Source organism: Mastigoproctus giganteus, chromosome 1, assembly GCF_048544385.1.
Source record: "Mastigoproctus giganteus isolate SK-2022 chromosome 1, ASM4854438v1, whole genome shotgun sequence".
NCBI classification, from domain to species: domain Eukaryota; kingdom Metazoa; phylum Arthropoda; class Arachnida; order Uropygi; family Thelyphonidae; genus Mastigoproctus; species Mastigoproctus giganteus.
This window is the reverse complement of record NC_143575.1, coordinates 232,861,453-232,876,865: the sequence shown is the minus strand read 5'-3', so window position 1 is coordinate 232,876,865 and position 15,413 is coordinate 232,861,453. Positions and strand designations below refer to the sequence as shown.

Here is a 15,413-nt window from a genome sequence, read left to right as displayed (position 1 = left end):
AGTGGTCAGTGTCACCTATTATAGAAAATATGTATAGGCGAATCGATCTGTTATGTTCTGCTAGGCGATCCTGAAGGCGTCTAGAGCTCTCCCCTATATAGCAACTGCGGCAATCATTGCAAGTTGCGCAGTATACTACTCCACTTCACTCCACTAAGATAGGGGCGATGGAACTCTTAACATTCGAAACCAGAGACTGTAAGCTCCTACTAGGGAGCTGTACGCATTTTATGTTGTATTCGCGGAGGATTTTAGAAATCTGGTCCGACGTGCCCGGATAGTAAGGAATATAGGCAGTAGGTATATTGTCACTTGGGGTCGACGTTCTCGGATGGGTCATAAGCTCATTTGCTTGTAGCAAGCACTTGTCTAATACATGGGTTGGGTACCCACAATTGACTAGACCAGTTTTTACTCTGGAAATCTCGGTGCGCCTAGCTTCCTCTGAGCTGGAATGGCCTCAACCTGTGGCTGTCAGGCAGTATCATTACCTTCGGCGATTCTCCGTACAAGGAAATACATGGTACGGCTATGGGCGCCCCTGTCAGCACCTCCGTGGCGAACATCGCTATGGAGGAATTAGAAGAACAGATATTCCTGAGCCCGCCCGTACCGATTACAATGTGGTGCAGATATGTCGAGGATATCTTCACCATCATCCCACGCCGTTCAGAGACAGCATTGTTAGAGTACCTCAACTCCTTATCACCGATCATCCAATTCACTGTAGATTGATATTTATTGATATTTATTACTTAAAGCGGTCCCAGCCAACCAATGGCGACCCCACTGTCAGTTACACATAATTTAGCAGTACTCTTATATATTCCCTCTCCTATTTGCCCAAGTACAGGGAGGGAAAAAACCTGTCATGACCAAAAAAGATTGATATGAACAAATCGAAAAATAATCAAATTAAAAAAAATATATATATACATATAATTAAATTTGAGACAAAGTTCAAACTTCATTGGAAAGATCTGCATCTGTTCACAGTCTGTTGGAAAGCCAGCAGCGCTAGGAGCTGCTGAGAAGAGAAATACCAGCGCCAGGAGCTGCCGAGAACATAAATGTCAGCACAAGGAGCTGGAGTTGCAGCGGATATAGCAGACTCAAGCCTCAACGATTTCACAGAATTCTAGGTAATTGGGCATACACCATACCGCATTACAAATCCAAGGCTTCCAGATGCAGAAGAGTCTTCCGCCTAAGAAATATTGCAGTTGCAAAGGCTTGGAAAGCCAAGAAGTTCTCCTGTTTATCAACTAGAATTGTCTCTCAGCCTTCTGCCATAAGATTGAGATTACTAACCCGAGATACCAATTCAATTCGCAGATCGCAGTACTCACAGTTGTACATAATATGTTCCCATGATTCTCTTTCGCCACAACGGCAACTAGATGTTTCATTAATTCCTAAATCATGCAACTTTGCATTAATCGAACCATGACCAGTTAATAAGAACATAGCTTGTAAGTTTGGGGCAAACCATTTGAATTTTATCGAGGCTGCATTTCTTAAATCTGGGAAAAAATTTTGTGTAATCTGCCCTTTATCACAACTACTCCAATGCTCTTGCCAGACTTTTACCAAAGCATCCCAAATTCTTGTCCTTTCCTTCCTGGGATCTGCCAAAATGTCCACCTGTATATTCAGAAAAGATCAGGGAATGCCACTGCAGATGAAATACGCCAATGGACAATACAATAAATGCAGATCTATAGACAATTTTCCAGTCACAATCTGCAAAGCTGGGGTCGACACAGTTCTGCATGCCATGCACATCCTAAGGAGCATTACTCTTTAAATGGAACTGAGCTTTCTAGTAAATACTTTTCCACTTACATGTTCAAACCAAATTGGTGCACCATACGTTACTATGGGGATAAATACATTCATATAGCAAGTTCAGTGCCTTACCTTTTATTCCCCAGACAACTCTAGTGATTCGAGTAATCATCACAATAAATTTCCTCACCTTTTCTGATAGATAAGTAACATGAGATGAGTTGGAAATCAAAGATCTGTGAAACATAATCCTAGATATTTTAATTGTCTTGCCGATTTTAGGCTGGACCCATTCATTCTAACAACCGAGGGTCTTCTACTCGAAAATTGATCCTCAAAAACCATTGTCCTTGTTTTAGTTCCTGATACAGTCAGTTTATGTAACCTACACCAGTTATTAAGTTCAAACAAAACCTGCTGTAACCTGGTTTCTAGTTGCATCGGTGTATTTCCTTCAATTTGCAACACAAGATCATCGGCATATGCCACCATCTCTGTATGCTCGAAGTCCCTACACAACCAGTCCTCCAAAATGAGGTTCCACATTAGTGGTCCAAAACCCGATCCTTGTGGGCATCCCCTGGTCACCTCTCGTACAATAGAATCAACCGTTGACTTAGCAGTCACTGTACGGTGCGTGAAGTACTCCTTTACCACCCTAAAGATCTTAGTTGAACAGCCTGCATCTCAACATCATAAGAACGCTGCTCCATTGAATGGAGTCAAAGCTCCCTCAAAGTCAATAAATATTCCAAGGACATATTCACTGTTCGAGCCTAATATATAGTTTTGCAATGCCCAAAGCACATCTTCTGTTCCACGACCTGGAGTAAAACCATATTGTCTGCCAGACCAGCCTAAGTTTTTTTCAGTATAGTCAGTAATCCGTCTCGCCAGCATCCTTTCAAACACCTTTCCTAATCCAGTGAGGAGGGCAATAGGTCGATAAGATCGTGGATCATTCTTTGGCCTAGATGGTCCCTTCAGTATCAGCTTTAATAGGGCATCCTTCCATGGTGATGGAAAGGTCCCGTCATGCAGGCAGCTATTAAAAGTTTCAAGAAGGATCCCTGGTATCAGTTGATGAGCCCGTTTAATGACCTCTCCTTCAATGAGATCCATCCCTCGGCATTTATTGTTCTTTAGGCTTGTACTGCATCACAGAGTTCAATCAGGCTAAAGGGATCCTCGTCATGTACCCCAGAGTAAGCATGATTAAGCCTTTTCATCAACATCTGTTCCTCATCATCTTGCTCAGAGATAGTATCTCCAATCAGATGATCCAAAATCGCAGACATACTTTTCTCACTGTAGAGTTAGAAGTGAACGGGTCCCTTCCATTCCTGGATATTCTAGTGAAACAAGTGGGCCCACGCCTGGAAACCTCTGTGTACTGTAAGCCAATGTAGTGGGGTCAGTTTACCAATGACAGATCAGCCCACGCCCCTTGACATTTAAACAGCACTGCACGCGCCCTATTCTCTCAAGCTTGGAGCCATTCCAGCTCAGAAGAAGCTAGGCGCACCGAGATTTCCAGAGTAAGAACTGGCCTAGTCAATTGTGGGTACCCAACCCATGTATTAGAGTTTATGACCCATCCGAGTACGTCGTCCCCACGTCCCCACCGGACAATATACCTACTGCCTATATTCCTTACTATCTGGGCACGTCGGACTAGATTTCTAAAATCCTCCGCGAATACAACATAAAATGCATACAGCTCCCTGGTAGGAGTTTACGTTCTGTGGTTTCGAACGTTAAGAGTTCCATCGCCCTTCTCTTAAGTAGTGGAGTAGTATACTGCATAACTTGCAATGATTGTCGCAGTTGCTATATAGGGGAGAGCTCTAGACGCCTTCAGGATCGCCTTACAGAACCTGACCGATCGATTCGCCTAAATTTTCTATAATAGGCGACGCTGACCACTCTGCAATCGCGGAACATTTCTGGTCAACACATCATGAACTTAACCAGTGGCGTAGGTACCATGTAGTCAGGAAAATCAATTGCCTCTGGGCCCGGGCCCTTTAGGGGGCCCGGCGTCTTTGGCTGTCTCCTCTTTTTGCAATTTTCATTAATTAAGTAGAGGCCAGAACATGTTCCTTGCCTCCAGGCCCGAAAAAGGGTAGCTACGCTACTGACCTTATCCCCAGACGCTATTGTGAAGTGAAAGATCAATCCGACACTTCCGTCACCGCCTTTGGCTAGAATCGTTGAACATATCATGCTGTCCAAAAGCCTTGAATCGTTGCAAGGGTACGAGGCTACACCCTATCTTGGAATCAACAGTCTTGAAACTCGACAAGCGCTGGCATCAAACCCACACTCGTCCGTGCACCAACAATGAACGCCAATCTAGTGAATAATGTTCAATCACACAGCCATGTGCGCATTACAGCACGCGCAACTCACTTGTTATTTATTTTATTTTAATTTATCTCTAACGTCTATATGTTTTTTGTATTTTGTATACGTCTTTTGCTGAAGAAGGGGTTTCGTTTACCTTGAAAGCTCCATACTTAGTTATTAAAATTTTGTCACTGGATACGCTGTATTGTTACTCTTTAATCATGGAATCCCAGGCCACAGGCGATTTGCCTTCATAATACATGGTGTTTGTTTCAACATTCTATCACTACTTCTGGGTGAATACAAATCATTTTTATTGCCTCCCCTCGTATTTTAATTAAACCTCACAAAATCAATAAAAAGTATTGACAAGGATCCAAGTGATTGTTGATCCAAATTTCATTAACCTTTAATGTGCTATTAGGATTATTCTCTAATTTTTAGAATTATTTTTGCTTAGTAGTACTTTTGTCTAATCCAGTGACAACTACAGTTTCCTTTCTTAGTGTAGGAAACCACTAAAATGTTATCAACTGCAAATACAAGTTCTTTGACCGGAAGTTTAGAAACACTCGATGGAAATGGCACAAACAAAGACCGTTACACAGTCTCGTGTAATTTTGTTGGCGCTTATCTCCTCTGGAAACCGCGGATAGCCGCTGATAAACGTGTCATGTGAAGTGTATATATACTCTCGAACCCATTGTTCCACATTCAGCGTATATTTACGCTAATCAAAACTAAACTTTGTATTGTTTGCGGCGTAATCAGAAGGTTAACACTAATTCTCTCCGAAGCTATAGAAGATAACGAGATATTGTTAGACTTAACTGCACTTCTTATCGCAGACTAAGATTATTATTGTAAAGATGAGTTAGACAGAAATACAATAGAAGTAACTGAGATGCTTTAGGATAATAGTACAACCGGTTTGTTGAAAGGAGCCACTTTGTTTTTGTGCTCTGTTGTACACTGGCCAAAAGAAATTAAGAGAATGATGCGAGATTCAGGTGATAAACTAGTGATACTGATATCTGTATACTGGGATGTTTTGAAATTATAAACAGTTGTGGACTTTCCTTTCATGTATTCGTACTGCTGGCTGATGCAAGAACCTGTATTATTTTCCTGAATTATTGAGTTTTGAATGTAGTCTTCGGTAAAATTAGACCAGTGTCCCGTATTTGGCTACGACCGTGTCAGACTACACAGAGACGTGTTTAAATTACAGTTGTGTTTTTATCGGTATCCAAGCAATCTCTAACCATTATGTCTAATTTAACCTTTCAAATCTGGACACCTTAAGTTTTAACGCTGTTTTCTTTTACGCGGATTCAGTGTGGCGTCCTGAATTTTAAATAAAAAATAAAAAAATATATAAGGTATCCGAAAGTAACCAATTTTGATACATATAATACAATTTTTGATACCTAAAATTCGATTGTGTTGGCATACTCCTAAGGATAGGCGTACCACCAGTTGATAAGAAACATTGACTTAAGCTTTAAATAATAAATATAAAACAAATATTCACTAATTATTATTTTAATTTGGTTGTAAATAAGACCGTGTTAACATTGAAGCTTACTGGGGTTTGTTTGTTTTTTTTTATTATAAATATTTTTTCTGTGGCTCATGGTCATGGTGAACGATCCAAAGTTTTTTTCCTTTCACGTAAAACGTAATTATTTAACTTTTTCAGAATGTACGAAAGAATGCTGTTTGTTTCTGTTTTTATTTATGGTAAACAGAGTATTGATCCATCACATAATACACACACAGTACTCTGTTCAGCTATTGGAAGAATATATCTTTTGTAGATTGTTAATAAACACGAAAAATAAAAAAATAAAAAAAATTGATTATTTGTTTCTGTAAGTTACTAAACGTTTCATAACCAGGCTTAAGTTTTCATAAAAGATATACTGAAAGACACATTTAGTTCTTCACTCTCTTTGTTTCTCGAGTGAAAATTCGTTTCATTATCTTGTCAGACAATTTTCTTATAGTCAAGCAATTCTGTTCAAAATGGTCTGGCTGCTTCCTTAAGCTGAATTTCACTCTTCAGCAGTCAAGAGTAAAGTTTGCCCTTCTTTGAACTATTTTACTGATATTGCGAATTGTTGGAGCCCACTTTGTACATTATTAATGGATACTTTCCTACCTTCTTTAAACCTTGTAAAACCAATCAAAATCTCTTGTTTTAGAAATTTATAGTCATTACTTCTGTATGATTATTCCCAGTAACAGTATGTGATTTACGTGGCTGTCTTTCAGGAAAAGTAGAGCGATGATAGTACCATCACCAGCCCTTAACATGGCCCGCGCAATTTAGATCATCCTAAATATTATGACTAGAACCCGTCCTTGCGTCTTTTCCAAACGATGCATCCATTTTAAACATAAACTGTACTTGTTTTAAAATAAATATTAACACTGCACCGAACATACATGCAGGCAAAAGCAGTCTTTCTGGCACAAGTCCATAATACATTATAATGTACACGCCGAAGTCCAAAACAAACAGATTTACACGGCCATGTGTAGAATAAGAATATAGGTCGAATGGTATCTTTACAGCAGCAAGATTTTTATCATCTCTCATCATAATTCCCTTCAGTGGATTCAGTAACAAGTAAGCGTAGTGCTGCTTAGGCTGCAAGATTTTTTGATATCTTTTATTTTTTTAATAGCTAGAGAGATCTTGCCTTGTGTTGTATTTCCTGTTTATACATATACATATACAGTAGTTGATTGCTTTTAAACCGAACACTGTATAAAAAATAAACACGCATTAGACTCGATTTTACCTCCGATAGTATTTATAATTTCTTTTCCAGTTTTTTTATTTTTTTTATTGTTTTTGCCAAGAAATATCGATAATAACTGATGTTTCTTGACATATCGATATATTGTTACAACAATGACAGTGGCGCCACCATTACTGTATGTCTGAAAAGACCAATTCTGGTGATCCTGTTCGTCAAGATCACATTGTGACATGCTTAACTAGACACAGATGTGGTTGTAATTATGTGTCAGTATCCTGGCTTACAGCACATGCAAGAGGTGACGTCACCACGCCCTTGTACCAGAGGAGTGATCCGAATGCTAATAAGCAAGAGGGAAAATGGGAAGAGGAGGAGAAGAATACATGCATAACTGCCAACACCAGGAAAATCTCTGTATAATGCATGCACCAACTGTTTCATTCAACGAAAGCAATTAATTTTTATCACTGTAAACGCTGTTTCTTCCACCCTACCCCCCTTTGTATCAGGTTTCAAAACAGAAAAGAAAGCCTTGTGGTAAATGGTGCATACATCTGTTATTTTAAGTGTATATATCCTGTCATAATTTGTCTAGAATTGACTCAAGAGCACGGAATTCGTTAATAACTGGATTACGAAGGTATTCCACTTATTAGCGAATATCCAACCAATTTCAATTTTTCTAAGATAATACAGAGATTGGAAAATGAACCAACACATGCAGATTGTTCACTTCCTAATAAACATGTAGCTCAGGGACATAAGAGCCTATTAGACCTCTAGAAGGGCGTCAGTGAAGCACATTGGGTTTGGGGATCGTGCACTTGTTACAGTTTTGTTATTCTGTGATTCTTTTTTTTTTTTTTCTTACGTTGATGTTTTTTTAAGATTATTACGCTTTTATTGATGACTAAGAGAAGGCAAAAAATAAAATAAAATAAATATAAATAAAAATAACTATAGGAATGGCGTAAAAAAAAAAAAGCCAACTATTTTGAGAATTAGATCCAAATTGTCAATTCATTAAAGCTATACGATCCAAGCCAGTCCAAACACGGGGAAAGGGAGTTGGATTCTTTGCAAGGAAAATATTTTGAAAATTATGACGTTAAATACGCTAAATAATAGTAATAGAGGCATGTGATGCAAGAAAGCAAGCGTATGAGCTTATGTAGCATCAGCCAAAAAAAAAAAAAACAATTTCACACAACCATTCCCTCTAAAAGTTTGTCCAGTTCCTCCTTGAATTTATTTAAGCTATCAACTTCCACAACGACAGATCGACAGATGGAAGTTTGTTCCAGCAATTAATCACCCGCTAGGCTGGCTAAATTAAAGTTATTTTCATATTACACAAGGGGGAAAAAAAAAAAAAAACGATGGGGTGAGGTTTAAAAAAAGATTTCTATTCACCCAGAAGTAGTTGTGATAGAAAGATGATTTTTTTTTTTTTTTTTGCTTGATACCCTGAAATCTCTATAGCAACCATATAAATTTTGGTTTCGATCTCATAATTCTTTTCTTTTCTTTTTTTTTTTTTTGCAGCTGAATGAAGTGAAGTATCACAATGAATAAAGTGGAATATAGATCAGTGATTCGCTTCCTCTTTCTGAAAGGGAAAACACACAAAACAATGTTGTTGAACGTTGGGTATAAGCAATTCAAATGTGGAAGAACCTCAGTGCATGATAAAGAAATACCAGGACGCCCAGCAGCTGCAGTAACAGAAGAGAGGGTTGCAAAAATTGAGGTATTAATCCTGGATGGTCGCCGTATTAGTGTCAAAGAAGTAGCTGCAGAGCTCCAAATTAGTGTAGGGCCTGTTGGGAACATCATCCATCAACTCATATTTGCATATGAGTGAAGTGTCTGCTATGGGTTCCCGGACTTCGACCCCCTTACCAGAGGGGCACAATATGCACACGAAATGTCGATGTGCCAGGAAAAGCAAAAGGGATTTTTTTTCTTCACAGCTAGTCACTGCGGATGAAACTTGGATCCATCACTATGATCCCGAAATTAAACAGATGTCAAGGCAAAGGTGCAACCAAGTGTTGGCAAGGTGATGCTGTCAGTTTTTTGGGATCAGCATGGTGTAATACCAACAGATTACCTTCAAAAGAGCCGTACCGTGAAGGCCAAGTATTATTCCTACCTTCTCATAAAGCTACGTGCTGTTATAAAAGAAAGAAAAAAAAAAAAGATGGGGAAAGCTGTCAAAACGTGTGCCCGCGCTGCTCGATAATGCCCCTTCGCATTCCCCGCATGCTTCAGTGAGGTGTGCCCACGAATGTGGGTTTGAAATATTACTGCATCCTACTAATTGCCCCGATCTTCCGAAGAAATACTCGGATTCCTTTCTCTTTTCTACCATGAAGTTGTTTCTGTGTGGGAAACGTTTTGCTGCTGATGATGAGGTGATTTCTGCTGCCAAGTCTTGGTTTGAAGGAAAGTCAGAAGACTTCTACAACACTTGCCTGCGGAAGTATATTGAGAGGTGGCAGAAATGTGTAATTTTGTCTGGTGATTACGTTGAAAAAAATGCAATACATGGTGTTTATTCCAGTGTTTCTGGCTGTTAAGTATACAATATTTGTTTTTGTTGGTGATGATTGGAGTCACAGGGACACGTCTCTACCTTGATCACCAATGTGCACCACTGCGGTTTCGACACTGTCGCCAGTGACCAGACATGAATTCCCACACACCGGGTAACTTGCTTTCAAAAATGCCATTTCTGTGTTAATTGTAGAGAATTTATTTGAACTAATGAACTTTCATAAGTACGCTTGACCGATGATCTCCATGAATTCAGAATGACAGATGATCTCTATGAGCATAAAAAAAGTCTCGAGAAAACAACTATAATAAAAACTGAATTTATATAAAATTAAACTAACAAACTTATAAAATGTTAATAAAACTTAATTAGAAAATGCTGAACTGAAAGTGCAAATACCGGACTGCACTTGGCAATCGTTCACGGCCCGAGAACGCCATGGTCCGTAACTTATTTTTTATATTTTAGTCTATATTTTATGTAATTTGTATTCTTATAATAAATGTTAAAAATTCTTTATGTTAGATTTATCTAATCTCCCACCTCTTAGTAATAAACCGTACTGTATCAATAACATTGGTATGGAGACAGTGGGTGCGTGACGCTAAAAATAGACTTTGCCCGGGCGTCGTACCACTTCAGGCAATGTGTAAGCGTTGAAGAAAGACATTTCTTTCTATTATGTATTTTTTATTAAGTATTAATAAAATACTCTCTATTAACACTCTATTAAGTATTTTTTTTATTACAATATGAATGTCTATTGATCAATATTACATTAATGTAAATTAACAGCACAGATCAATAATTGACAAAAATATTAACTGGAAAACGAAATAAGAACAATTTGATCATTGATGGCGCACAAGACCTAAAGGGGCATTGAATCGTGCTGGGCGGGGTCGTCGGCTGTAGTTGGACGAGAGCTCATAACAAAAATTAGGCGATGGTGGTATCTTGATGTGTCCTTTGATGAGTTTGGAGTTACAGAGGTGGTTGAATTATGTTCATGGTTACCATAGAAACTCGATGAAGAAATTGATATAGTTTCTGAAAGTGTAGAATGATTTACAGTAGTTTAAAATTCTGTTGATATTTCATCAATTAGTTCCAGAACTTTCCTTTTAAATGACCTCATTTGTTTTTCTGTAAGTTCATAGATTTCAGGAAGCAAACTTAAGAGAAACATTTTCCGAGGATCTCCATTACTGTCCTTACACGCTTGTAATTGTAATTCTGCGGACGATTTGTCATATTCGCTTACTTCAGTTTTCCTTTTCTTTCTGTTATTTTCTCCAGTTGTTATTGTTTTATTTACATTTTCTTGTGCATTCTGTTGATTATTATCAGTTAGCGCCAAATCAAGCCCAGCCTCTTGATTATTATGTTCGCTGTTGACTGTATCGTCGTCATAGAGGTCTTTGTGTTGTACAGGTGAAGGTAGCCTGCCAGCTGTGTCCATTTTATGAGTAGTAGGTTTAACGAAAGGTAGAATAAATTGCATTGCATTATATAGGTAATAGGGCTTCTTCGCTTTTCTACAAGAACCTCTGGGTGTCGGCTTCAGCTTCCTTACGAAAACTGTTCTTATATTTTTCCATTTCTCCTTACATTGAAGTACTGAAAAATTATAAAACATAAATAATTATTAGAAAACGAACAATTGTAATGTCTGTTATATGTAATTATTAAAAATACCAATGGCTGCTTTGCTCGTCAATGAAATTTCTTCTCCTAAAAGGAGTGCATGCTTTTAGCTGAAAATAATTGGATGATTGGCAGATACCATTGTAGAAGGGAAATGGTTAAATTTGTGTAGCAGTTCAGCAGTATTTACTTGACGAAAATACAGCGTACATGTTTCGATTGGGTATCTTAGTGGTGAATATTTTCTTGAGGAACACTGAACCATGTTTCTTACACGTCTCGTCATACTCCAAATATGTTTGGGCAACACAGACCTCGTTAAGTGCAGGCGAAGGATGCATTGTTCATATCAGTAGGCACTGTCGAACATGGCAGCCATATGCGAGCACTGGCCTGCAAAACAGCGTTCAGGATGGAGTGTGGAAAGATCAGCAGCACTAATTGTAGAATAGAATAGTCAACGTAAGGATGTATGCCATCAGTAACGACCACGACTATTGTAACTGACTCCTCTATACCGTGATTCTGGGTTGGCTTGGTATGTCACTACCTGATGGAGGCTAGATTACTTCTGTTCCCAGCGTCTCTCCAGACTTTCAAATTGCTGTCACTAGATTCCAAACATAAACATGATTCTTCACTAAACACAATGCAGTTTCTTCCCTCCCAAGCAGCTTTATCCCTGTACCACTGAAGACGCTGACGATGGTGAAATGCCGTTGGAGGAAGGTGATGCAATAGACAGAGAGAATGTAGCCCATTTTTGTATTTATATACTCATCATGCTTCTCAATGCAGTAGGGATGGTGTTACGGCGTTGGTAATCTGGCGGATTATGAGGGATCTGTTTCCTGTCGATCTTTCCTTTCTGACGCTACCAGAGTACCTTCCATATCCATTTTTAAAAACAGATAATAATCCGATATGTTAATATATCGCATTTATATGAATACCTGCTGTGGATGTGATTATAAATATACTTCGAGATGTACGACAGTGTGTGTGAGCATCCTCTGACGGGGCCGAAGCGCTCTTGACCGACCGACCGACAAGGTCATTTAATTGCTTCAGTGTATGTGTGCGCCCTACCTGGCACGAAAATGATCATTACAAACTTTGCTCTTGGTGTGAGTATTGGGACCTAGGCTGAAATATAATCGGCGCTAGACCGGTCTCCTCATCTAGGTGAATTGAAACTGTAATTCAATTAATGACATTTGCCATGCTATAAAATTATAAAATCTAAACCTCGCGGCATAGTGGTCTCATTTACAAGGAACCTTTGAGGCAAATCACAGACGCTCACACAGATGCCAATTCAAGTTTATAATTAACAAATTCCTACCAGTTAAGGGGCACACACTGAAATATATGGAGGCATTGCAGTGAAAATGATTTCTACGGTATCAGTGGGAGAGATCATTGGCCGACCACATTTGCAGTCAGATTTTATTATTATTTTTATCTTTGAGAATTAGTAATAAAATTTTACTGCAAGTGTGAAAATATCAGTTGTGGCTGATATCCGCTCATGCCACGAAACCTTTTAACTAAATATCTGTCTTTGGACAGCTGCCACTATATTGTTTCGGTTTGTATGGCTGGCTACCATGAATGTGTTAATTACCAAAGTTGGTTTGACTGTCTGTTTGAGCGTGTGGGACTCGCCTTAGACGGTCATTTGTTTCCATTTTGTTTGCCTGCCGACGTGTACATGCTTTTTTTTTTTTTTTTTTTTTTATAGCGCCTTCAGCATCCTGTGTTTGTTGGGGAATGGACATGTTCTACTGCGCTGATCAGCTGGACATGCTAATCGTTTACATCCATATACGTCACATTTACGCATTCATATTTTCAGGTATGTCTGTTCTTTCTAGGTGGAGCAATTTCAGTGACCAGCAGTGCACATAATATGTGAGATTCATTCTATATACAGGGTGTTTCATAACATGTAGGTCATTCTTTCAGGGTTGATTCAGGACCCGAAACCGATTAAAAAGTTTATATAAATATGCATCCGATCTGAATGGTTAGAGAGCTATGGCTGTTTGAATTTTAAACAGTTTTCAATGGTAATAAATAATTGTCTTATAATAGCCCGTGAGCCACATTCATTTTTTTTTTTTTTTTTTTGCTACTCGTTCGTCCACCTCTTAGTTTTTAGTGGATCCTGTTCACCTTAATGTGGATTTTCATTACCGTCTAATATTGTTTTCTGTTTATAAATTAACCAAAACTATCATATAAAATAAAACTATACCTGTTTCGTTTACCTCTTGGGCCACTTTCATCCAAGCTGTGTCTGTAATGTCTTTCCTGGAATATTCGGGCACTATATAATTATATAAACACGGGTATTTTTCTACCGCTTTCACTAACTTAATGTTGGCCGCAGAATCTTTCGCTTTCTCAGACATACCCGCGTCTCAGTTAGCAACTGAACGTCTCGGCGACTAACAAAGCAGGTCGTGAGCGACCAGTTGTCTGCAGGTAGCGCGGTAGTCGCGTCGAGGTTGGGCTATTGTCTGACCGACTTGTCTGTGGCTCTCCGCTGGTACGCGCATGTCCAGGTCAGACGATTCCAATATGCACATCAGGGATGGTCCAGTGCATTTTGCTTATAATCCACAAAAGGATTTGGCTTGTATTTTCCTACTTATATATATATATATATATATATATTAAAATGAATATTAAAAATTAAAAACACCGTATTAACCTTAAGGTAATTAGTAATAATAATAAGTACCGTATTATGTTATCACCCCCCCACACACACACACAGGTAAAAGTTGTGCACATCAAAAAATTTGACCTGAGCGACACAGATAAGGTGATGGATTTAGTAACAATTAATGGGATAGGCCAGTGTTACGCATACTTTTTTTGGATACGAACCCCTTTCGATTCCTACCTTTACCAGCTGACTCCCAAAATAAAAATTTGATTTTTTTCTCAATCATAAGACACTGATCTAAAAATAAAAGTAGTTCTAACTTTCAGAATTTCACCTTCCACTTTGAAAGGTGGAATAGCAAATTTAAAAAATAACATAGATTAAAAAATATAATAATAATAATCTGTCCGTCTTTTCGCAGTCCGCTTGATACATTATCGCATATATTTTGACTTCCAGAAGTGCTCAAGAGGGAAAAAAAAAGTTTCAGATTTGCCTTTCAGAATTCGTATGAAAGATGACTGTAAATTCTCACGGACTTTCCGTGGATTTCGTGGGATGTACCGACTACGATTCGCCATTCGGATACATAATCAGGCGACTCCAAAGAAACTTTTTTTTTCTTTCTTTTCTTTCTTTTTTTTTTTTTTGTAGTAAAGTCGAAAGTGTGTCGCTCTAGTGGGATGACCGCCTTCACAAATCATCAGTGAAGAAAATACATCGCACTGAAATCGAAATGGGAATATTTTCCAGGATTCCCATCGATTTCCTAAACGTTCCACTAATGTTGTGATCTTGTATAAAGTAGTAGCAAAAGATGCATGGAAGCAAGCTTATAGAGCATCAGAAAAAACAAGTACAGTAACTGTCATACATCATCTGACCATTCCTTCTAATAATTTGTTGAATCCTTCCTTAAATTTATTCCAACTATTAATTTCCACAACACCAGATAGAAGCTCATTACAACAATCAATTACTCTCTCCTTCTTCCAGTCACATAGCTCCCTGAGGAGCTGTTGTGGCCACCAACAAATTCCTCCAACTGCATCGATCATGTGCTATACGAGCGGCATCGCAAAGTGTCATGCGAAGAAGTTCACTGATCCCATCCTTCCACCTAGTTGCAGGTCTTCCCCTGCACCTCTTCCCCTCGAATTTATGTTAAATTTATGTCCCCTTATGTGTAAATCAGGTGTTCTCTCAGGTGCCTATATTCCAAGAGCTGCAGTTAGCAGAACTGAAGTTTTTACTGCGAAGGGCATCTTTTCTGTCCATAACTAATCTCTCTTCTCTATACCCGTGTAACAGATCCGCATCTTTCTTAAAATCTGGTTTCCAGATATCCAGTACTCAAAACTTAACCTTATACAACGGAATAATTACCTCCTTGTCGCTGTTCGAAAAATTCCTGAATATCATTAAGAGAACTCCACTAGTTCTGTCAATGATATTCTGGCTGTCCTAGCAGCCTGTATACAGCTGAGAGGACTTCAAATCGGACAGTAAAATTATACCTAGGTCTTTTTCGTCGTCCACCATCTTGAGTGTGGTACCACCCAGTTGGCATGTTATTCTGGTATTATTGATACCCTTATGAAGTACCTTATATTTGTCTGTT

The 15,413-nt window shown here is 38.6% G+C and overlaps 2 protein-coding genes across 2 annotated transcripts in view; one reads left to right on the top strand and one right to left on the bottom strand.

The window, feature by feature from the left end:
- The window catches only part of LOC150091606 (uncharacterized), a 306,538-nt gene that overhangs the window by 56,215 nt on the left and 234,910 nt on the right, over positions 1–15,413 (top strand). The gene's annotated exons all lie outside the window — the stretch shown is intronic.
- Positions 10,333–13,540, bottom strand: LOC150091607 (uncharacterized). Its single transcript, XM_090384880.1, has 2 exons — positions 13,376–13,540; positions 10,333–11,088 (listed from the first exon to the last, which is right to left on the bottom strand). Exons 1-2 carry the CDS (start codon positions 13,530–13,532, stop codon positions 10,547–10,549), a joined length of 699 nt encoding a protein of 232 aa, XP_090241006.1. The 5' UTR covers positions 13,533–13,540; the 3' UTR covers positions 10,333–10,546.